Below are 23,805 nucleotides of genomic sequence, written 5' to 3'. Positions count from 1 at the left end.
CACACCGTACCTATCTGTACCTGATTTCCTCACCTATACCCGATCTGGGTGCTGACTTGCAAGGACCCTAAAATGTAAAAGCAAAAAATTAATTTTTGAATCGTAACGTTACGAACAAAAGCAACAAGAGAGAAAAAATGAAAAACGAAGGGAGGAAAGTAAAATGATACTTTTCCCCCGTGCTCAACGTGATCACGGGACGATCGATCTTTCATAAAAGCACAGTGCCAAGATGGGTACGATTGATAAGAGCTGCAATAGAAGAACCAATCAGCTGTGATGGGCACGTGCAGTCTGCAATTGAAGGATTCACCTTACTTTTACAATCGCACCTTTTTCCATCGGCTCGAAGAAACCGAACACGAGCCTTTTTTGGCGTGATTATTACTACCATTTCCGAACTTCCGAATGAAAGGAAGAAATTTGTTGATGGAATTACTTCAATAACTCAAATGAACTGCAAAATTCCTTTTCCTCGATGTTTCAACAGCTTGCTGTTAGGTATGGCGGTTGCAGATAATTCAAACAAATCTAACGCTGCCTTCGCCCTAAGACAAGAAATATGCATCGACGCATAGCGAAGGGCGTGCGGAAGTAATTTAATATTTTTGATTGAATGCAAAGTACTGTGATACATCGACCCACGAGAACGCTTAGCCGTCATGGGGGTGTGCCTGTGTCTGCATGCGCACTGATGTAACGTAACCCCAATTGAATTTGGCAATCCCTGAAAACCAGCACCAGTTCTACAGAGAATCGTTATCGTTCTCATCTGTAACGCAACGGAACTTGTGTAAAGCCAACGTGTGCATTTTCCCTATCCCTTTCTGGTGATGACGACCTTCATGCTGGGGCTCTAGTTGTTCTTTTTTATGTGTATGAACCTGAACCTGATATGGATCTGATTCCATCGCCTGATTTTGGCGTGGAATGGATTTTAAATGCATACAAATGCATTGTAACATTGGCGTAACAGTTTCTAAGAACGGCCAGTCGGAAGGGAATAATGATGCTCCGTTAATGCGATCTAATCCATTCAACAGGACAACCCAGATCGACATTTATTGCGGTTTCCTTCAATTACAGGATGCACAATTATTATATATGAATGGAGTGGAGGAATTAGGAATACAAAATAAAAAAAAGATAAGAATGAATTAATATTAAAAATATTAGTTCAGGTACATAAAACTACCGGAAAAGTTACAAAGGATACGAGGGAAAAAATTTATAGCACATGCTAACAGTTGCTATAAAAAATTATGGTAAGCTTTCCTTACCCATGTCGCTTGGTGAATAAATTTCATCGGTTATTTATTTCTAATGTAATTTATATATTTCTTTAAGAATCGATAAAAACGTTCTTTAAGAAAATAATTTAAACAGATTCAAATCAAACAATTGCACTGAAATAATAACGCCACTAGAAAGTCCTTGAACTTGAATGTGAAAAAATAAGCAGACGATCCCTGCATCAACAAACGGCTGTCATACGCACGGTGCTTTAAAAAAATAAACAATCAAAATTCACATCCAATTTTTTTAAATCAAACTGTGTTTTTTTCCACAACTAGATGAATATTTAAGCAATTATTTTACTTTTCAGCAGTTTTTAGTATGATGATATGCTGAATTGCTTAAAAGAACGGTATCCAATGCAAGGGGTATGTGTTATCTTATCGCCAATTGAATGCTTCACCCATACACGTGATCAACGGGAGGCATTCAACGCACCAGCAGCAAGCAGTAAATGCATTTAATAACAATTGCATATTTACAGCCACGCTGTTAGTTCGCATTCAGCTGCCGAGCGTTACGCATAAACCCGGACGAACATTATGGCCAGCAGTGGTTTTAACCGTGTGCTATCGATTCAAAGCCATGTCGTACATGGGCATGTTGGCAACAAGAGTGCCGTGTTTCCACTTCAGGTAAGTAGTGTTTAGTGACAGTGTGTAATGAATGCGATCGCCTCAATTCTTCCACTTTTCCTTCAGGTGCTCGGCTTTGAGGTAGATCAAATTAATTCGGTACAATTTTCGAACCATACCGGTTACAAGAACGGTTTCAAGGGACAGGTGTTGAACGAGAAGGAACTAGCGGACGTCTACGGTGGACTGGTGGACAATGATTTGCACAAACTGTACACACATCTCCTCACTGGATACGTCGGCAATCCGGCGTTCCTACGCGAGATCGCAAACATTCTCAAATCGCTTCGCAGCGTGAACGAGAAGCTGATTTACGGTAGGTGGTGGAATTGTATGCGTGCATGCTCGTAGGCAGCTATATTTAGATAAGCTTTGAAAGAGAGGAAGAGCTGCAGCAGTAGGACTGGTTTTGCAACATTGTAGCACATTGTCTGACGAGCGGTGTTCTCTTTACAGTATGCGATCCGGTGATGGGAGACGATGGGATAATGTACGTGCCGAAAGAATTGCTGCCTATTTATCGCGATGAAATTGTTCCACTGGCTGACATTATCACGCCGAACCAGTACGAAGTGGAGCTGCTCACTGGAAAGCAGATCAAGTCGGAAGCAGACATCTGGGATGCGATGCAATGGTTCCATGAGAAAGGTGTCCGAACGGTTGCGATTTCGTCGTCTGAGCTAGGCGCGAAAGATACACTGCTGGCGTACGTTAGCAATCGCACCAGCGCCGGGATGGAGAAGTACCGATTAAGCATTCCAAAGCAGGGCAACAATGTTATCCGCTTCACCGGTACGGGCGATCTGTTTGCATCGCTCTTTTTGGCCCATTCGACACTGACGAACTATGACATTGGTGCTACGCTGGAGCGCGCAATTGCAACTTTGCAAGCAGTGATTACTAAAACGCTTAGCTTTATCCTGGAACCGGTACTCCAGGGTAAGGTGCCCGTAACCTCTCAAGAGCGTGAGCTGAAGCTCATTCAAAGCAAGGCCGATATTGAACAACCGAAGATTACTTTAAAATGTGAAAAAATTTAGACGACGTCGGACGATGAAGCGAACCGATTTTATCAACTTTTTATGACGATTGTGACAATACTGTATGTTGTTTTCGAAAAAAAATGTACGGATTTGTTGTGAAAGCATTCAAGTGTTTAAATATATCTGTGAAACTGTACGAAAGTACCTAATCATTGGACATAATTATTGCCGTTACACAAGCAGAAGAGTGTAATCTGCATGAAGGCCGTCAGAAATGATAATAAATTGGAAACATGCAACATTGTTGCACACTCAGCATGATAAGAACCAACAGACTATTTGTCCATTCATATTTGTTATTGTTAGCTGATAAATCAAACCTGCAATTGTTTTCTTATCTCCTTCCTGCACACATTCACACTTGCATATTTTGTACTGAACACAACAATTGGACCATTTGCTTCGTTCAAAAATGAAATGAAGCAATCTAATTTGAGAAATTGTTTTGATTTTACCGTACACATACCTCAACTATCAAAACGGATTTCAAAATGGTTTCCCAATTGGACTATGACGCTGTCATCCGCACTTCACGGTGCGTCAAACAAAAACGTCAAACAACTGACGCAGACGCAGAGAAAATAGACAAAAAAAGCGTAACGCAACAGCAGAAAAAACGGTTTTGTTCGGTGAGAAGGGCAAACAAACGAAATTAGTAAATTTGTACCATTTCTTTCGTCCGTACTCGTGCGTGATTTTAAGTTACATCCCCACGATAAACGATGAGCGGTGCCGTGATGTTGTTTGCCTGCTCCAAATGCTTCTCACGCCATCCGTTCGAGGAGTTGTCTCCGGGTCAGCAGCTTTGCAAGGTAACGTATATACGTTCTTTCCGTGGTGTATATTTCGATCGTTTGAGCAGTTATGGGAATTTAGTTTCGTGACGATACATTGTCCAATGCAATGCTAATAAGCTACTCGCGGAAATTTGACGAAGTGAATGAATTGAGCTGGCAATGCGTGAAGGTAGTGGGTATGACGCCAACAGGATCTAGAAAATGGCATCCTATTTGATAAGTGACGTGAATCATTTAAAATTTACATTTTCGTTGTGTACAATGGTACGGAAAGCAAGGTTGTATAGCGCACCCTCATCAATTACGCCTCAGCGAGTGTTTATACGCGAAAATGTAACACAATTTCCACTTAGTGCCAAGTTGAAAAAGCCTATGTGTGAAAGCGTCATAGAATGGACGTGTATGTACGGTGTGTGCGCGTGTGTGTGCGTTCGTGCATGTGCGCCAGAGAGCGAAGAACAAGGGAACGTGGGGGATTAAAGTTCACTGTGACCGTGAAAAGTGTTTACGATGCATCGATGAAAATTCGCTGCCTCAATCGCGATCTACGCGCCTCTTGCCTGAATCGCAATTCGGCATGCAAATTATAGTTATAGAACGTGAAGTTTCACCATGCACTTACTAACGTTATCCTCTATTTTCCATCTCTTCCCTCTCGTCATCCGGTAGGACTGCCGCGGATCGTTTCCGGTGGTGAAGTGCACCTACTGTCGCTCGGAGTTCCAGCAAACGTCCAAGGGTAGCACGTCCGCAATCTGCCGAAAGTGTGAAGCGAACGTGAAGCAGTATGGAAAGCCATCCGCCTGCGAACTCTGCAACATCATTGCAGCATTCATCGGATCCAAATGCCAAAGGTTTGTGTTAATGAAAACGATCGTGCGTTTTTTTGAGGTGTTCTTTGTTGCTTTTCACACTTGTGTTTCTCATATATCCCCATAACCGTATCCCAAATTTTACCCAAAGTCATGCCAGAACATTAGCGCTGAACACTGTCACAGGTATAAGTTTTGTTTTTGTATTCCGTAACAGCAATGCCTACTTAAATTGTTGTTATCCTTTGTGATGCAGCTAACTTTTCATTATTGTTTGTTTATTCCTTCCTATAAAAAATGTTCATTTGAATATCGTACATAAAAATTGTTTTAATTGTTGTTTTAAAACGGATTTGTTTCAGTTTAGTTTGTTCCAATAAAGAGTCTTTTTAAGTTGACCAACATCTTTTCCAACTATACCTACTCAATGCAATGTTCATCTTCCTGTCCCTTCCTATCATCAAAACACAAGGCTTACACATTCCTAATCGTTGCCTTTAGTAAGATTTAAAAAAAAACAAAAAAAAAACAACTGAACTATCTTCTGCCATAAAAACCACATGAATCCTTGAAGAAATCGTTTGATTATGACGCAAACATATTTGTACCATCCCCCCCGATTAGGTGTACAAACTCCGAGTTAAAATATGGACCAGCAGTAACGTGCGATCAGTGCAAACAGCGGTGCGCCTTTAACAGGCCCGATTATAAGGTTAGCATGGTAACCGCAATACAGCCCTAGAGAAGCCCACTAGCGCGAACAAGCCGAGCTCCTCACACTGACCGTGGTGGTGGTGTTGGTGGTGACTGGTGGTGTGTTAAGCTCGCTCAAAACAAATCACGATCCTCATGCAGAGGATGCAGTAAACCGTTGTGGTCGCCCGCGCCCGCAATACACCATGAGCATACACGAAACATCTCCCACAAGTCACAGAGTCCTATCGAACGAATCGGACAATCTCACGCACCCACGTACGCATGCACGCAATCGATCGGTCGGCCCACCAATTGATGATCGGGCCATGATCTGTGGCCGACACATGCGAACACACAGACAGCGGGCAAACCATGTCATGCCCTCAACTATGGCGTCAAACGATCCAACACCTTCTTCTTCTCCTGTGTGTACGAAAGACGTAAAAGGGAATTCAACCGTTTAGTCGAGATAATATTTGAAACAATAACGCTGTTAGGAGGAATAGATCAAGCCAAATTAGCTAACAAAAGTAGCGTTAAGTAAGAACGAAAGCGGAACCGCTCAACAATGTTTTGTGTTGATGTAACAAATAAGTTTAACGCAATCCGTCTTTAAGATAACAATTTTTTGGTCAATATTTATGTAAGAAATTTTAAACAAAACTTGGCCCATCATACTAAGCTTTATGGAGGAACGTACTAAACTTAGCTGTGTGTACAGAAAATATGTAATTTTTAATATATTTTCGGAACTTTGTGTCCCGTGTCTCGGAGCTCATAGTTAATGATAGGTTTAGGGATAAATTTTTTATTATAACAAAAATGTGCACAGATAGCATAAATGTAAATAATTAACATTGTGCAAAATGTAGGTAAGATCTAACAATTAGTAGGAATTGTATTCGTTCTCGGTATTTGTAATGTAACGCATGAGTTCCTTTCTAGTCAGGTGAAAGAATTAGCGAAAAGAATGTAAATAACAGGAAAGACAAATTTTGTAGAAAAAGAGCCCGTTCCATGAGCTATATGTTTTCCAAGTTTTATATTGTGTTCATACATCGTTTTGTCACAATTATTCTATATGTTGTTAATCATGGAAAGCTTGTAGTGTTCGTTTCATTAGCCGATATTTTTCGATAGATAGAAAGTTAAATTAGGAAAACTCTAAAAATATTCTATAACACAGATATCTTACTTTTGAAGTAAGAAACGATTATTTAAGATTAATTTCACCGCCACTGTTTAATGCATCGAGCTTCGGCATTGGCCAATACCGGAATGAATCGCCGTGGATGTATCAATGTTTTGCGTCATGATCAAACGATTGTTCTAATCCAGCTTTTTAATGTGGTGTCACATTTAGTGTTATTTTATATTGATAATTGTGCTATCATTTTCAGTTTTGTTACGTATTCATGTTTTTTTAAATCATCTACTCAAACTAAAAAATGTATTTAAGCACCAACCAACAAGCGATAGAGAGTATCTTATGCTTCTGGCATATGTTATTCATGTAGCCACATGTAGTGTAATGATAAGAAACAGAAATAGTGTGCAATCGATTTAGGAAGCTGTGAAGAAGAAGCGTTGGTGGCCTTTGACCCGAAGTTGGAATTGTATGCAAGATTTATCCTTTATACCGTTTTCTGATTTTTCTTTCGCCTCAACTGAGCAACTAGTTAACGTGTTAGTGAGTACTTGCAGCCAGCTATACTGAAATCCATCGTTTTGTTTATTTCTTTTTCATCAGGTTGATGGCAAACTGCTCTGCTGGTTGTGCACGCTGTCATACAAACGTGCCCTCACTAAAGCCCGCCAGGTAGAGAGCGAACGCCGAAGGGCGAAGAAACGTGCGGCCGAAGGATCTTTCCCACCTCCACTGAGCGGAAGTGGAACGACCGGTGGTAGCAATGATAGGCGCGATCGTATGCACGAGAAGATGGGCAATGCCGGCGGACAGGGTAATAGTGGAGGAATGAATCTACCGGGCGGTGGCAGTATGTCTGGCCTGCCACCACTCGGCGATCTGAACATGAGCCACGTACCCATGGGTGGACCGGGTGGTGTCGGTCCTGCCGGTGGCACTGGGGTTGATCGCATAGACAGCGGTGGCCCGGGTGGTGGTGGTAGTGGTGGCGTTACGGGTGGTGCTGGTGGTGGACGAAATGATAACGGTAGACATTCGTCCTCCTCCAACAAAAAGCCACGCTCTGATACGGGTAAAATGGTACCGGATATGCCGACCGATAAGCTACTAATGAAGAGCGCCAACAGTGGCAGTGGCGGTAGCGGTGGTTACGTGGATCCTCACAGCTCCGATCACGTGATCGCGATGACGCAGCTCAAGGAAACGATAGCAACGCTGCAGCGAAAGCTCAAGCAGAAGGATGGCGTCATACTGGAGAAGGAGAAAGAGATCAGTGCCTGGAAGGGAAAACACTTTCATCTCGAGCAGGAATTGATGAAGAAGTATAAAGACATGGAGAAAAACTACGAGTTCAAGCTGGACGTGCTCAACAAGAAGCTCAAAGCTCAGCTGCTCGAGATCGCCGCCCTTTCGAAAGCGGTCAAAGAGCGGGACGAGAACAAAAAGAAAAAGGTGGTGGTTAGCGCGTATCTGACTACGACAAAGCTTAGCAAAATAAGCAAATCATCCGGTGATTCGAAGGACAGTTCGGATAAGGAGAAATCGTCATCGACGCTCGGTCGCAGCGGTGGCGGTCGAAACCGGATGCTGGACGACGACGACGATGAGGACGATGACGAAAATGGCAGCAACAAAGAGGATAAAGAAAATGACAGCGAAAAGGGCTCGGATAAGGGTGGGTCCGGGAGAAATACACCGCGCGACAGTGGCAAGGATAGCCCGCGTGATGTGGATTCGGGTAAGGAAAGTCCTCGAGAATCCGATAAGGAGGATGAAAGTGAAAAGAAATCTATGAAACGAGGCATCGAACAGCAACAGCAGCTGCAGAATGAAGACTCACAAAATGCTTCCGAACCACCGCTGGAAGCATACGAGGAACATGCGAAAGCAAACAAGAGCAATGGTTCATCGACGAAGGATGAAGACGATTCCGACCGGGAAGAGGAGAAAGATGATCGCCGTAGTTCGGATCGCGGATCGGATGACGGTTCGGAGCAGTGTTCGGATCGTGGTTCGGACCGGGGCGGATCCGGTCGTGGTTCAGATCGAAGTGACAACGATTCAGATAAGGAGAGCGATCGAGAGGATCATTCCGACAAGGGTGGAAGCGATAAAGATAGTGACCGAGAGGGATCAAACAGCGGTTCCGAGAGCGATCGCGATTCGGATTAGATAAAAAAGAAAATAGAAAGCTGCGTATTTTATGTGACAAGGTGCATCTCTTTCGATGAGATGGTGCACCGCTTAATGCTCGCGTTCACTGTAAAGTGGGAAAGCATCCGCTCCCCTTATGCTCCATTTATTTTAACACTATTTAAATTATAACAAAAGCAACAAGGTTTTGTGTACATAATATGTGCGCGCTACACTTTTCCAACGCTCGTATAATGGAGGGAGATTCGATTGTCTCATTTAGCAGATCGTCATTGGTGTTTTAACTACAGGCAATGTTAATGCTTTTCTACAGGCTCATAATTTAATAGGCGCGTGCGTATCATACTCGGGAATTGTGTTTTTTGAGATATGGTATTTCTGTTCAGTAGCGTCCATTTTTTCATGATCAAACGATTCATTTTAATATTGTAAAGTTAGTTTTTTTAGCATCGCCAATCACTTCATCTGAACGGTGATTTGGTAGCAGATTGTACACTCAAGTCGCATACAGATTGGTACCAATTTTGTAAATCATGCGCGTGGTTATTTGTTTCTTCCAGATATCGAAACTGAACACCACCCCAACCCCTTCAGAAACACTTTTCTGCGCAGAATGTGGAAAAAGGATACAAATAAAGATATGGAAAATAATCAATTATGCATCTTTGGATCAATATTAAATGATGAACAGTGTTGCGGCATTTCGGTGATCGTTTATTTTGTTTGTCATTCAATACATTCTGTACTAGTAGTTTTTATTGCCTAAATTCACAAGCTTACCAAGCTCTAACTTTGCCCTGAGTAGCATCGGTCAGTATCCACGTGTTGCGATCGTGCTTTTTCATCGACATCTGCTTGTGTCGCGGATGCGTTTTACAAATAACGTACAGCCGCTCTTGGCGCATCACGAAGTAGCAATCCTTGCAGCGCCGCTTCAGTCGACCCTTTACTTTAAAACCACTGACTAAGTTCAGTAGGGGCACCAGCCGTGCCTGAAGCAAATGTGAACTGGACAAGGCTTGCAGGGAGCATTGATTGGCGAGCGGGGAAGCTTTGGCCGGATGCGACAACGAGTGGAAATATGAAACTCCGCTCGTTGTAGGTCGGAGATTGCCCGTCACCTCTGAGGAACAACGTGTGAGGGACACGGCGCAAGCAGACCGTAGCCGGGATAATACCGCTCCCCACATAGTACTAGGAAAAGGAATACATTGAAATATTAAGAACCGACAGTGAATAAAAGCTACCAAAAGCCTATTTTAGCTCGTTTTCAAGACTTACTTTGTTTCCGCAGCTAGTGAAAGAAGTAAACAAACCGCGACGGGTTATGTCACAAACCGGGGATAGTGGTAAGTCAATTGTTATCAAAGTACATTTTCTTTTTCATCCCAGATTTTGCTCTTATCAAGTTGTCGCCGGATTTTTTTGTAAAAGGTTCGATTTATTTTTGTTTATTTAGTATTTTACAAGTTTGAAATCGGTTGGTTGTCATTGGTCTGACCGGGTGATTTACGTAGTGCAATCTGACAGTTTGAATAAACGGCGCTATTGTCTACCATTCTGAACACCAGCTAGCATGAACAACGTAAACCTCCGTTGGTTCTGTTTTCTTCGAATAGGGAAAACGTGAGTCGCTATCAGTTCATTTTACTATTAGAAGAAACTTTGGTAAAGTGCTGTCTGCAAGATATGCGCACAAAAACACACATAATGGATTCGTTACCAGAAGTTGCCACCGAAAGGTAAGCACACATTCCTGAAAGCAGAAAAATGCAATCGTAAACATTTTTGGCGGACTTCTTTCTTTTAGCGATAGCTTTGAGTGGTTCCTGTCTCGTTGTTTTCACGACGAATACAAAACCATACCGATACGGAAGAAGTGTCTTACTTTGGGTCGTGGTGAAAATATGGGTTTACAGTTTTGCCCTAAAAAGTATAATTATTTGTCAAGGAACCATTGCATGGTGCAGATTATCGATGGAAAGCCTGTCATCATCGACTGTAATGTAAGTATAGCGATCGGTTTGGAATATACGTACTGTACGAAGGAAGAATTACGCTGATTCCTTTCTTCCGCAGTCTGCACGAGGCACGTTCGTTAACAGTGAACGTCTAGACAAGTTCTCTCCCGGTCGGATCGAACTAAAGGAAGGTGACCTTGTTGGCATCGGGCATAAGAATGAGGAAATACAACAATATTTCAAATTCCATTCCAATATACTGAAGTATAGAGTATGTCGGAAAATTCCTGACGACGAAGCAGTAATTGTCTCCGATGATGAAGCAGATGAAGGCGACAGTTCCACCTTATTGCCCATGGCTACGAATACTCCTTCTGTAGAATCTCTAAACGATTTGACGAGTGAATCGGATGAAATCAAAACTAGCATGCCAAAAGCAATGTCACCAGTGCCTGGACCTTCCGGATTAAGGTTGTCTGAATGCGTTTCAATACCGATGGAGTTATTGAAAAATTCGAGCTTTGAAGCGGAGTATGATATGTGTGCTAGTCGACTAAATGAAGATTGCTACGAATCGGACACAGAGCCGTGTGCGTCTGAAATGGTGACTAATGAAATTATAACCCTTTCGGACGATGACGATGAGTACGCCGATCTGCATCACACTCAGATGGTTCTAGAAGAAGTGAAGAAAGAACTAGCAGACATTGAAAAGCAGAACACATGCCATAATATATGTGATGATACGAATGTCCAGTGGACGTTAAAGTTAAAATCTGATGTCGATGCCACGCAACGCTACAAAAAATCCAAAGATCGCCAAAAGGAAAACGGTTCCTCTAAGAAGGAAAAAGTTGACAATACAGCTACCAAATCGAGCGATACAAAGGAAAAGCAAAAGCCTACAAAACATTCAACAAGTAAAGAAAGTACGAAACAAAGCACCGATACGAAAGGAAAGCAATCTCACGATGGTTCCTTGAAGATTTCTTTGAAACGTAACTCAAACGATTGGGTTATAACAAATGATAAGAATGAGGAAGCGAAAAAATCGCATAAATCCACCGATACATTGGCCATAAACGATGCAGCAGCAAAAGGTAACAACAAGCAAACGACGGACGAAACGGTCAAAGCGAAAAGTAAAACTCTTGCGCCAGAGCCGCCGAAGTCTGTTCGAAAGCGACGCCATTCGGTTGCTGATTGGAATGAGCTTGGTGCTAGAAAACCCAATGGAACGATTGAAATAGCACCACCGGAAAATCACCAGTTTACACGGATTCCTTTAATGTATCGACCTCCTCTCTGGGCGACATGTTCCAGTGCCGATCCGAAGCCATCCACTGTCATCCCGAAGCCTTCCACTGTCGCCCAGAAGCCTACAACTGCCGAAAACTCGCACGGTGCAGCAGGAAACAAAGATGCAACGCAAAATAGTGCCAAACCTGTCCTAAAACGGCGTGTTTCGATTGCCTCTCCAGAGGAAATGCATGCTCAATTCCAAAAGAAATTTAAACCACGTACTAATGGTAAGTGTTAAGCGTAATCAAGCAGAAGCAAGTCTGAACAATGTTTGTGAATGCTTTATTTTTCAGTCCCTGACAAGATATTTGAGTTCCATCCTGTAAATGCTGCGGCTAAGGAGCAAAAGGAACAACGTAAACATCGATTGATCGAGGTTAACATGAACAAGAAAAATCAGGAAAAAACATCAGCTAAAGATGACCATCCAGTTGCACCTAAGAAAACGGGATCCACTAAGCCAAGGGTGAAGTTTACTCCGAACAATCGTGGAATGTTCCTTACCGATCCTATCCCTCCACCACCCTCCCGGGCTCCATCTACATCGCGTCCAACATCGGCCGATGAAAGCATCGTGTGTACGCAATCAACAACATTGGACCAGTTGCCGAATGTAGGCATTGCGGATGATTTGATCGATACACGCCCGAAGAAGATGACTTTCGAAAGTGTGGCTCGGGTGAGCAACGTTGATCAGCAGGTACCGGCTGTAAGTGGATTAAGACGAATAACTGCCCGTCGGTTTTCCGTGATGGAGCCCCCAACGTGTTTAAACCGGCCGGAAACGAACACAAATGGTAACTCCACAGCAACAAACCACAAAGCTGCCACCAATGCGGATAGTTCTGCATCGACACCGAACATACAGAGCAACAATTCAAGCAATTCGAATATTTCTCGCTCCTCGAGCGTAGTAGCTCCGTACGCGCCCTTAGTACAAAGACTTCCCCAGAAAAGTATACTGAAATCATGTAATCCCAACACTGCGGGTGCCCAACGAAAAAGCGTTACTATAATGGAAAATTTAAATAAGACACGGCTTATTGAAAAATATATCATTGCATCACCGTACTATGTTCGAAAAGAAGTTTTGGACCACGAGCGCAAGCTGCTAACAGAGATACTCAAATGGTCTCCACGTTGGTTGACGCATCAACAATCGGAAACTTCGCACAACTCCCCGTTCGGCACCGTAGACAAAATGATGCCAAAGTTGGAAGAATACGAGGATTACAAATCGTTCCAGCAGCTTCATATTCCGTTCCTAAAACGCGAACTTTGGAATGAAGTTCGCGCCAGTTCTAAATCAATGCCATTTTTCTTGATCGCTCGTACAGTTGTTTGCGGGGCCATTGACGGCACTTATCTGTATGAAGTTGAATGTGAAGGTTGGTAAACTATCGTACGCTGGGGCTACCATTCTAATGCACCTTTTTGCTTCTATTCCCTTATAGTTTCCATTAATCCCTGTGAACAGCAACAGTCGGCCGCGTACGATTTCGGCATTATGGAGTACCAAATATCGCAGCATCAAAAAATTAGTTTGTTTTATTACCTCCACACACAAGTACCATTGAAGATAGGAGAGAATGGCCCAGATAATAGTGGTCCACACCCAACTAAAGCCATGAAATACGTTTTGATTGTGGCAGGCAATGAGCAGGAGCGTCTGGAGATGGGTCGAAATGTTGTGCTTCGTCCGTTTGCAAGAATTTTTTTATATTTGCGCCGCGGAAATGCATTAACAGCACTGTATTATTCGCAGCTATTGTGTAACATTCTAACACCATCATATAACGTAACGAACATTCTTAGGGTCGCTAAGCGGACGAATCGGAGTTCGGTTACAAATAGCAAAACGCAACCGCAGATGGAACCGGGAATGCTCAATCCGTGTCAGATGAAAGTTTTGTCCTCGGTGTTAGCCGAATGCTTCTGTAAGGATCTGCCCACCATTTCCATCATACAGGGACCACCGGGTACAGGGAAGTCGCGAGTAATCAGTCACTTAGTTTTGCAGCTAATGCGTATCGCTCGCTCGACTAGCTCTAAAATGAAGGTGCTCGTGTGCGCGGCCTCGAATACAGCGGTAGATGTTATAGTAAAAAAAATATTATACTTTAAAACACATTCAGGTAAGAAGCTTTTATAGTGAACATTTCTTTTTCACACGCCCTATCGTCCATGTGCGGATTAACGATAATTAATCGGTGTTATTTTTACTTCTTCACATTGCAGCTCAAACGAGAAACTTAAAGGTCGTTCGAACGGGATCAAAAAACAAAGTCGAGTCTTCCTGCCTGCAAGTGTTCATCGATAAGCTGATTCAAGACAAAATGGACAAGGAAACTGGGCATGATCGATACAGAAATAATATAACCTACGATTCTATAAGACCGGTAAGTGTGTGAAAAAAACTTTTATATAAATTATCCTCAATCGGTTAAATTTGTTCACGTCATCGTCATTTTCCTATTTGCCCAGGGCCGCTCAAGGGAGGCGATAAAGACTCGCATTGACATTTTAAATGAAGCCGATATTGTTTGCACGACACTCGGAAGCTGCTCAATGCTGGGTACGTATTCCGTCGACATCGAATTCGACGTGTGTATAATCGACGAGGCTACGCAATGTACGGAACTGTGTACGCTGCTACCACTACAGTATCGCGTATCGAAGCTAGTTTTGGTGGGTGACGTTCATCAGCTGCCGGCAACGGTACTAGACCAGCAAAGTATTGAGGCAGGATTCCGGAAATCTCTATTTTCGCGCCTCTATCAATCGTACATAGATAAGCAGAAGATGGATGAGATAAAGGTTTTAAATACCCAGTATCGCATGCATCCGGACATATGCCACTGGCCTAACGAATACTTCTACCAGCGTCAGTTAAAAAATGCTCCCTGCACCGAGGCCCAGCGCAAAGACATTCCATTGAAGCCGTACATGGTGATAAGCCTCAGCTACGACCAAGAGCTCACACAGGCCCAGTACGAAATTTACAACAAGGACGAAATACGGTTCGTCGTGGGGCTTACGAAACAGATGGTAGCGTGCTGTAGTAAGCATGCGTCTTTTGCCATCATAACACCATACGCACGGCATAAGGAGGAACTGATACAAACTTTACGTAACCTGAAGCTGGAGCGGGTGGAAGCACATTCGATTGATTCCGTTCAGGGCAAGGAGTTTGATGTGGTCATAATATCGTTGGCACGTTCGAACGGTGCAGGATTTCTGGATCAACCGGAGCGCATCAATGTAGCGATGACACGTGCCCGACAATGTCTTGTTTTGTGCGGAAACTTCAACAGCCTTAAGGTGGGTATCGAACACTGTTAATGCACTAGCACGAGCCTAATGCTCAAGTTTTTCATTATTAATGATTTTGTGCTTAACTTTCATCACCACAGTACAAACCGGTCTGGTCGTCTTTGCTAGCGGACGCACAAAAGCGAAAGGTTTACTACCAACTTGAAGATCACGATGCGCACGCATACGGAGAGCAGATGGTTCAAAACATCATGCAACGGTTGCGCAAGGACTTACCATAACAGAAGGACTTAACTTAACATTTGATGGAAATATTCTCTCGTTATTTATTATTAAAGAAGGACAACCAGCAAGCTGCAATCGAGAAATTGCAATACATGTAGCAATGTTTTTTTATTACTTAAGTTTTGGTAAAACTCGTATTAAATTGGATTAATATGAAAACAACAAAACAACTCGTGCCTTAAAAGATCTGATGTGTTTGCTTTTAATTACTTACTTTTTCTGTCGAAAGTTTTACTTTATTCCTTGACCATACCAATGCTGAACATTGATTTTCGATATTTTTACAGCGTGATCTTCACTTGTTTCGCATCATTTGTATGCGATCTTTATTTACCAAACTTGGTACTACAATGAATGTTCGATGGTAGATTATAGTTACCGGAAAGTATCTTAAAAATTACAATGATATTGATTAAAGAAGATAAATAAAAAAAGCTACCGATTATACCGCACGTGTACGATAGTGTTGAATGGTGAATAAATTTTTTTAAATAAAAATGCTTCACTACCTCATGTAGTTTTTCTGTTTGCTGGTGAGTTGTGAAATGGTATTGGTGAGGAGAAAAACAATAGCGATGAGAAACACCTGCAGCGGCGTACGCGCTTATCAAAAACGCTCTCAGGATATGCAGGGTTTGTGTCGGGGAGCAAGAGAGATAGCGCGCTAGTGAGACTGAGCACGTTCGTGGTAGAAAAATGCGTGAGCGCGAGAGCGTGAGAAAAAGGAAGAGTACCGAAAAAAGCGGAGAGAAAGGAAAATGCGGTGCCCGTACGGTCAGCTTGCGTACCACGAGCAGCAGCCTGTTCAGTCGAGAATTGTTGTCGTTCGTGACGGGGAGAACAGTGAGTACGATTGGTGTCCGGCACGCACCAAACGGGTTGCTTTTTTTTTACAACTCTAAATCACTACATCCGTCCCAACCTTCCCGCGGTAACCAGCACCCCCCCCCCCCCCCCCCCCCGCTCTGTATAACGTGATTCGCCCACGTACGGTCGGTTTCGTGTTGAAGCAAACTATGCGTACAATACGGATTGTGCACTGAAAAAGCGAGCAAAAAAATATGGTGCATTAATATCGCATTCCTTCGCTGGCAGCAGGTGTGAGTGTGCGTTGTCCGATCGGGTCTGCAAAAAGCATTAGCAAATGTGTGATAAGATGTGGCTCTAGCGTATCGCATGACAGTGTTAGGATTACGGATGCAGCAAAGGCAAATTTAAACCTAACCTTAAGTTTTTAATCCCAGCAGGCGTCGGCTTTCGCTGGGCTGTACCGCCCAACCTTACGCCCGGAATACTGTTTGCGCTCGTTGGTGTGCGAAAGCAAAGTGAGGTGAAACCAATAGCGACCCAACACCGCAGTCGTCAAAGGTGAGCTGGTCAGTGCGTGCTGTTGCATATCCATAGTGCCGCGAAGTGCGCATAAATGTAATATAAAGCCATTTTGAATCGTTCGCCTTCCTACGTGTGGCATTGCGAGATGTGTCAAGATGTGTCAAAGTCCCGTTAAGTAGTACTTTTGTTCCGAGCTTGAATGTGTACCAGTTACCAACGAAAGTGAGTTACGGATGGTGTTCTGCTGAGATCTGCAACTGAAAAATCGAAATTAGTTGAAGGTACGACACGAATTTAAGTATTAATCGTAGAAGTATTGCGCTAGATGAAAAAAGGGAACTTTTTTTCTTCTAGTGTGCGTGAGACTAGTGTGTACATATGTGATTGGGTTTATACAAATTTCATTACACTTTCGACGTCGTTTGTAGACATTTCAAGCTTTTGCAAAGATGGCAAAGATTGATGGTTAATTAATAGTTTAACTTTCTTTATATTTCTGCTTCTTTTTATCAAATTTTATAAATATCAATTTTCATACGAAATACTTTGTTAATCTGTTACTTACACATTTTTCTACTCAAAATGGTTATTGTTTCTGAAAATTGTTTGCAAAAAGTTATTTTTTTATTGAAATATTTCTCCATACATGTGGGAATAGTATTTCAATAACTTAGTTAATTATGATATTGCAACATATCGTTTTAAACGCGAAAGATTGTGTCGCTATGTCGACCTCAAAGGAAAATGGCTTTTTGTTTTAATTTGCTTCTATTTTCCTTAGTTTACCTACCAAAACTGGTCAACGGTAAATCTGGAAAAGGAAAAGTGCCCGCGAGATTTTCTAGGGTGTATAAGAGAATCCGAGCGGTGTAAGAAAAACGTGTTCAGAATCCTGAGATGGTGAGAACAATTCCAGAGAGGAAAATAGACAGAGAGAAAGAGAGAGAGAGAGAGAGTGAGATAAAACACAGAGCAGGAAAATGAGCGAGTATGTGTGTGTGTGTGTGTTTGGGGGGAGAAAAAAAGGAAAAATTAATGAGCATTCCTGGATTATGCCCGTGCTAGTGGTATACAATTGGACCAGAAAAAAGGGAGAAGAGGTTTTTTTAAAGTACCAAAAGTATTTAAATAAGCTAACTTTAACTCAATAAACTCTACCAGATGAAGACTATAGGCTATAACATTATGAAATACACGCACGAATAACAGATAAAAACGCGATAGAATGAGTAAAACAGTATTTGAAACAAAAAAATGTTTTGAACAACTTCAAAATAACCTGCTGAGCTGTGGATAGAAAGTAACAATTTGAAGCAATTAAATTACAGCTAAATAACTGTGCGAGTTGCATCAGTAGTTGCACTTAATGAGGCTGGTGTCATTGCTCGGTCGTATACGATTTTATCGTACGACCAAATTGCAAGGGGTGTCATTGCTCGTACGATTTGGTCGTACGATTTTTTTTTGAATTGGCAGTTAAAACAATTTGTTTACATGAACGCCGAGAAAATAACACCTATTTCGCGTTTATACAAGCGAGTTCAACTTGTTGCAAGCGACCGTGCAACCAAATCAAAATCATTTGATTTGGTCGTACGACCAAATTGGCCTTGCAACCTTATCTGTCAAATCCCATACATTTGCCTTGCAACTAGTCGTATACGTCCGAGCAATGACACCAGCCTGAAGGTATCACGAAATAATGTATCATCACCTTCGCCCTCGACATTCCATTTAAGCTCACCGCATGGCATTTCAAGAGGACACCTTCCGTTTTGCGAAACAGTTTTCCCACGATCCCTCGAACCTCAGGGCAGGAAGATTTTGCTGGTGGTACCTACGGAAAATTTATCTACGCTCATCAATCTCTATGCTCGTGATTAATATCCGCCCTAGCTTATCCCCTCTCCGCAACGCTACATCGTCAGCGCCCAAAAACAGGTCAAAGCTTTTGTAACAAGCCACGAGCAAATGATGGTACAGCTTGACTACAGGGAAACCTCAGTATAATAACTCCAATGTTGATTTCTTTGGTTGATTTGATTAAATTTCACCAGTTGTCCAAATTTTCTTACACCCAAAAATTGGATCTTGCAAATCGTGTCTTTGGGAAAGACAACTTGTGGATGGAATTGATTGAAAAGAAAGATTCACTCCGAGTTTTGTGGTTGTCTGAATAGTACGAAACTAGTGCAATTCTATATCCTTTTTGTTATTTTCGAGTTTATATATTCGCAAGTCATTCCTTAGCCATCACTGAACAAGATTTATCAGAAGATCCTAAGGATATTCGCGGAACGGATTCAATATTTCCGCAATTTGTAATACTTTCGTGTCCCGTAGTAATATCGTTCTCACAATCGTACTCAAAAGCCTTTCCAGGTGCTATGCTAATCGAACCCCAAAAACCAATTGTCCCACCTGTCTTGACAATGCCGCAGGGTCAGCGGGAAAAATCCACCAAACTGCTGCACACAAATGGTACCATTTGCGTACAACTGCTCAGCTTTCATCAGTGACGTCAAACGCCACGGGGATGCTCACAGCAGCGTACAGCGAGGTCGGCAAAAAAAAAATGGAAACGCCTAAAGGATACGGGTACATTGGCTTGTTTGACCAACTCTTCGAATCCCTCGAAATTCTTCTCGGCGCGTTGTTGAGACTTAGGGACGAGGAAGTGGGGCATAAAAGACTTCACTGTGCTACCGAGCTTTGACCGTCCGTCCTGATCGCCATGGGGATAGTTTGTACAGTCGTGTACAAGGAAGTAAAAAGGGCTTAAGGACGTACCAGACTTCTTCGCTGCATTGCCGTCGTCAATGTAAAGGATGTCAGCATGACGTGCGGAAGGTCCTTCCCTTGTTGGAGAATTGCTCTCCAATGCTTCCCAGCATCTCATCTCAGCTACTACTAAGCCAGTTAGCTAGTTCAGTTGCAGTATGCTTAAGCAAATAAGCGTGGAAAAAAGAAGCTCCACAGAAGCTCCAAAGGAAAGACTGTAGAAATATCGACCAACTTGATATGGTTTCATCCACGGGGTACGCTTGTTTTGTGTGTCTGTGCGATTTTTTGTTATTATTTTAGAGTGAAAATCTCTTTCGATCGTGCATTCTTTGTTGCCAATGTTCGATTGTGCCAACATAAAAATTAAAACATCCCAAATTTTGCCAACCATGGGACCATGGGAATCAGTCTTCGAAGGAGATGGAAGACATTGCCTTTGGGCAAACATTCTAGAACACCACACAAAAACACATTACACACTCTTTCACACATACATTACGTTTCATGCTGTTTTATTGTTTCTTCCATCGAATGATTGCTGATTGCCGCTTTACCGCGAAACCTGCTTGCGACCTAAATTTGCATATCTGCTGCACTCACGAATATGGTTTTGCTGGCAAAAAAAAAATCGCAAAACCGAAACGGTTAGACAAAGGGACAACCTACAGAGAAAGAGAAAAAAACCCTCCATTTTCTGCAAAAGGATACCAATAATTTACATATTGCCAGATTTTTGCGTTAAACCTTTGCCAACGAACATGGCTGGAAAGTGCATTTCTTTGGCATAGGAACGTCTCGAATTCAAATGAATGCTTTCTAGTCGCAGGGCATCGTAGCTTACACGCAAGTGCAACTCTTGTTGGGTTGTCGTTTTAAATGGAGATTTTTTTTTCGGCTGGTAAAAGTTGGCAACCACATCGACCATGATGGTAGTTACCTTTCGAACTATTTGTTTTTGGGGAGGAAGAAAAATATACCAAGCAAACATTTTGCATGGGTTTTTATTAATATTTACGACACTTAACTAAACTATTTCCATGATACTCTTTTTAGATGCCACACCAGTTTGTTGAGTGTTTAAAATTTATACCAAAAAAAACTCATAACTCGATGTTTTTAAAATGTTCCCCTAACGAGAGGCAGCCTGAAAAAAAAACGTCTCTCATCATTCATCATGCTCCAATTCATAAGAATTGATCGAAACTTTACTGCCTTCAATGGCAATAAACATAATTTTATTTGCACCAAATGATACGCTATCGCAAGCTGGCGTATCGTAAAGTAATATTTATGAATTATATACTTGCTTTATGACATTTTACAATGTTTCGAGATACATTTTACTTTTGGCGACCTCGTTTTTTTTTTGTTTTCTTTATATGTTTCTGTCTCACAAGCAAGGAGAAGATATTTTGCAAACTTATCGATTCGTCCCGTCCCGCGAACACAGCGGATAAAAACCAAATCAACTGGTAAGAAGATTAAATGCCAAAAACGATAAAACAAAAACGGTTTCACACGGTTGTTGCACGACGTGCGCTACAGTCACAGCTTCGAAAGCAATTTCACTGAGCGAAACAAAGCATAATGAACGCTTTTTGTCGTTCGCTTGAAGCATTAACAAAACAAAAAAGCGCGAAAAGGAAATGATAGCGAGTGTTTGGGGGGGGTCCCTTTGTCCTGGTTCAAAAGGAGCCAGTGGAAGCAACATTAAACACAAAAAAAGGAAGGAAACACCAGATACAACTCCATAACATGATGAAACAATTTCTCTACAGAAAGTGCTCATCGCCGTGAGATGTTCCAGTAACGACTCTTGTTTTCTCCGTGTCTCTGGAGTGGTTTTTCCGTCCTTTTGTTTTTTTTTTTTGCTCTTCTTCGGCAAATGCTCTCCCCCAATTTCGTACCGATCGAAATTCGTTTATGATAACGCCGGACTCGTAAAACCCGCGCAGAACATTGTCTTTGGTTCGTGTTGGAACGGGGGGTTTTGGGAGGGTGGGGAGGGGGATGGGGTAGGAGGAGGAACACCACAATAAAGCGGGAAGCTATAAAACAGAGCACAGGAATGTTCAGCCACAGTTCCACTGGGAATGAGAGTGAAAGAAAGAGGTGGAGAAGAAAGGGGATCATGTTATGTTGTGGAGAAAGTTTCTGCCCTTGTTTCGGTTTCTAACCGCTCCTCACCTATTAACTGGCGATCAATTAGAAGAAGCAAAAAAAAAGTTGGCCCAAATTAAACGGCTGAACGTCCTCGAACAAGTGAATTTTCATTTAGCAAAATTTCAGTAAATCATTTCGTTTCTTTGAAAAACAAAGTCCCTCCTTTCGCTGGATCGGCGCTGGAGAGGGCTTTCCTTGGCATCGAGTGAAAATTATTCATTATCGTGCACCGGGTGACAGCCGTACCATCGCGAGAGTACACGCATTACGTCAGAACCATTTGGAAACGTGCGCGTGACGTGGTAGTTAACATTAATTCGTTTACAACTTCCCACCCGTTCGGTTTTGATTGCTTCGTCCTGCGAAAGCTGCCGGCACGATCGATGCCCAATGGCTGAAGAATGTCGATAAGGACGACTCCTGCACGCGCGCGAAAAAAGAAAACTGGGAAACGATCGAACTCGGATCGAACGAAAATGGTTCTCCATTGCTAAATGCCAAACCAGCTTTGCCGGGGCGAAACCGTTGCCGATGCAATCAGCGAAAGATAGAATGTCATTTCTCGTGACGCGCACACACGTTTCTTCAATAAACGGCTCGAAATGAGCTTTCGATTTTTCAAGTAGGGTTGGAGATTGAAGAGAATTTTTGTGAGGGAAAAATAAGTAAAAAGTCATACTGATGTTGCTGTGGATATGCAGAAGGTGAGCTTAACTTACAAAAAAAAAAATACGAAAACCATTTTCCAAATTTAAGCCTCGTTTATTAAAAAAAAGAAATTACAATGAAAAAGAGCTTTTGCTTCGGCTCGAGTATCGGGCACCAAAACTACGTCCTAAAGCAAAAGAAGCCGACACACGCATATCGTAAATGTCGAAATTTCCCATTTTCCACCAATCAATCGCACCTCGCAAAACGAATGGTTGTTGGCCGGGGACCACAACCCCGAAAAAAGCCCCATCAGCAGCAGAAGCTTTGCCGGCGTTCTGTGTTTGTGGTTCCTACGGTTAGTTTTCTATTATCGAACCCATTCTCAATGCGATCTTTCGCATCGTATCGAACAGCAGAACGGTAGCAGAACTTGTGGGTTAAATAATAACAAACAAAAAAGCAAAAAAAAAAGCATGGATTACTCACACACACATTGGGGTTGGTCGGAGATGGTGGAAAATACCATATCTAGATTCCATTTTGGTGATTAAACCGGGGGTTACAATCGTACACACAGAAAGACAGTATACAGATCCGGCTGTTGAAGCGTGTCTCACACACACACACACACATACACACTCACGAAACGACGATGGCTGTCGACGACCATGCGTCTCCATTCCCGGGGCATGGGGGAATGGAAAAGTTCAGTGACCGGAAAATCGATTAGGGTATGTTGTGTTGCGGTACACAGGATACGATCATGTTGCGAAACCGGGGTTTGGAAGAAGGAGGAAAAAAACACCTAACCCCCAAACCCCCCTTTATACGAGGGGGTGGGAACCAAACGTGTTTGGTTTGAGAATTGATGGGGTGTTACGAATGCCGTACGGAGTAAGGACACACACACACACACACATTGACACACATACACGGTCCGTAGTACGGAGGTCATAAGCTCATGCTTAAATTCAATAAAGATTTCTACACTCCATTGTATGACAATGCAATCGGCGTACGAAGGGGACGTAACCTAACATAATTGACAAGAATGGTAATTATGTTCACTAGCGCGGGGATATGTGGACAGGTGTGTTCCCTAAATAACCCTATTTTGTACGCAAAGTAATAGACTTTCCAATATACCTCATATCCCGTAGTATTGTACTACCTAATATGGGAATACCTAATAAAGTCTTTCATTTCACGTTACCAATCTTGTACCGTAGTTTCTTTTGTTGTCTTCCTCGATTCACAATCGATTCGGTTAGATGTTTTCTGGTTTTGCGTGTTACACACCCAATGCTGTAACACACATTCCAATTCCATGTTACAGTGTGTTTGTGTTTTCTGGTTTTGCTACGAAAATAAATTGTTTTCCCCTTACGGTTAAAGGCTTGCCAAAGGGACATAAAACTCCCTACCCCGTCGGGGCTTCTCGTACGGGAACAGTATACGGGAATTCCAATATTTC

At 42.4% G+C, this 23,805-nt stretch overlaps 5 protein-coding genes across 16 annotated transcripts in view; 4 read left to right on the top strand and 1 right to left on the bottom strand.

Annotated features, from left to right (window-relative positions):
• The first annotated feature begins 1,790 nt into the window (after nt 1–1,790).
• Nucleotides 1,791–3,122, top strand: LOC125770698 (pyridoxal kinase). Its single transcript, XM_049440630.1, has 3 exons — nt 1,791–1,931; nt 1,998–2,247; nt 2,388–3,122. Exons 1-3 carry the CDS (start codon nt 1,839–1,841, stop codon nt 2,969–2,971), a joined length of 927 nt encoding a protein of 308 aa, XP_049296587.1. The 5' UTR covers nt 1,791–1,838; the 3' UTR covers nt 2,972–3,122.
• A 445-nt stretch (nt 3,123–3,567) lies between these two features.
• On the top strand, nt 3,568–9,235 carry LOC125770653 (protein FAM76B). Of its 3 annotated transcripts, none has more exons than XM_049440553.1 (4): nt 3,568–3,786; nt 4,441–4,625; nt 5,208–5,295; nt 7,030–9,235. In XM_049440553.1, exons 1-4 carry the CDS (start codon nt 3,697–3,699, stop codon nt 8,596–8,598), a joined length of 1,932 nt encoding a protein of 643 aa, XP_049296510.1. In that variant the 5' UTR covers nt 3,568–3,696; the 3' UTR covers nt 8,599–9,235. The 3 variants fall into 3 exon arrangements, with proteins under 3 accessions (XP_049296510.1, XP_049296511.1, XP_049296512.1); XM_049440554.1 differs by lacking the exon at nt 3,568–3,786 and adding an exon at nt 3,850–3,940; XM_049440555.1 differs by lacking the exons at nt 3,568–3,786; nt 5,208–5,295 and having other exon boundaries at nt 3,897–4,625.
• Nucleotides 9,236–9,273: 38 nt separating this feature from the next.
• Nucleotides 9,274–9,916, bottom strand: LOC125770733 (39S ribosomal protein L36, mitochondrial). Its single transcript, XM_049440689.1, has 2 exons — nt 9,862–9,916; nt 9,274–9,774 (listed from the first exon to the last, which is right to left on the bottom strand). Exon 2 carries the CDS (start codon nt 9,768–9,770, stop codon nt 9,357–9,359), a length of 414 nt encoding a protein of 137 aa, XP_049296646.1. The 5' UTR covers nt 9,771–9,774; nt 9,862–9,916; the 3' UTR covers nt 9,274–9,356.
• Nucleotides 9,917–10,115: 199 nt separating this feature from the next.
• Nucleotides 10,116–15,498, top strand: LOC125770628 (uncharacterized). The gene is made up of 8 exons (XM_049440482.1): nt 10,116–10,322; nt 10,391–10,586; nt 10,660–12,070; nt 12,137–13,231; nt 13,298–13,978; nt 14,082–14,242; nt 14,328–15,164; nt 15,257–15,498. The coding sequence occupies exons 1-8, from the start codon at nt 10,270–10,272 to the stop codon at nt 15,395–15,397; spliced, it is 4,575 nt and encodes a 1,524-aa protein (XP_049296439.1). The 5' UTR covers nt 10,116–10,269; the 3' UTR covers nt 15,398–15,498.
• Nucleotides 15,499–16,238: 740 nt separating this feature from the next.
• Nucleotides 16,239–23,805, top strand: part of LOC125770632 (potassium voltage-gated channel protein Shab) — a 94,691-nt gene continuing 87,124 nt past the window's right edge. For 6 of the 10 annotated variants that reach the window (XM_049440497.1, XM_049440495.1, XM_049440496.1 and 3 more), the window contains exon 1: nt 16,358–17,014. The gene's annotated coding sequence lies outside the window, so the exon portion shown is untranslated. Of the gene's footprint in view, nt 16,258–16,357; nt 17,015–23,805 lie in introns of those variants that run through there. The other 4 variants (XM_049440492.1, XM_049440491.1, XM_049440493.1 and 1 more) reach the window with 3 other exon arrangements.

Source organism: Anopheles funestus, chromosome 3RL, assembly GCF_943734845.2.
Source record: "Anopheles funestus chromosome 3RL, idAnoFuneDA-416_04, whole genome shotgun sequence".
Lineage (NCBI taxonomy): Eukaryota > Metazoa > Arthropoda > Insecta > Diptera > Culicidae > Anopheles > Anopheles funestus.
The sequence above is the reverse complement of the archived record's forward strand: the minus strand, read 5'-3'. Positions and strand labels throughout refer to the sequence as shown.

Bases quoted from the DNA above. Each gene is read 5' to 3' on its own strand.
- LOC125770698 (XM_049440630.1), top strand. From the start codon at position 1,839: ATGGCCAGCAGTGGTTTTAACCGTGTGCTATCGATTCAAAGCCATGTC. The intron at 1,932-1,997 runs GTAAGTAGTGTT...CTTTTCCTTCAG, and splicing joins GTGCCGTGTTTCCACTTCAG to GTGCTCGGCTTTGAGGTAGA. The intron at 2,248-2,387 runs GTAGGTGGTGGA...TTCTCTTTACAG, and splicing joins GAACGAGAAGCTGATTTACG to TATGCGATCCGGTGATGGGA.
- LOC125770653 (XM_049440553.1), top strand. From the start codon at position 3,697: ATGAGCGGTGCCGTGATGTTGTTTGCCTGCTCCAAATGCTTCTCACGC. The intron at 4,626-5,207 runs GTTTGTGTTAAT...CCCCCCGATTAG, and splicing joins ATCGGATCCAAATGCCAAAG to GTGTACAAACTCCGAGTTAA. The intron at 5,296-7,029 runs GTTAGCATGGTA...CTTTTTCATCAG, and splicing joins TTAACAGGCCCGATTATAAG to GTTGATGGCAAACTGCTCTG.
- LOC125770733 (XM_049440689.1), bottom strand. From the start codon at position 9,770: ATGTGGGGAGCGGTATTATCCCGGCTACGGTCTGCTTGCGCCGTGTCC.
- LOC125770628 (XM_049440482.1), top strand. From the start codon at position 10,270: ATGCGCACAAAAACACACATAATGGATTCGTTACCAGAAGTTGCCACC. The intron at 10,587-10,659 runs GTAAGTATAGCG...TTTCTTCCGCAG, and splicing joins CTGTCATCATCGACTGTAAT to TCTGCACGAGGCACGTTCGT. The intron at 13,232-13,297 runs GTTGGTAAACTA...ATTCCCTTATAG, and splicing joins GTATGAAGTTGAATGTGAAG to TTTCCATTAATCCCTGTGAA.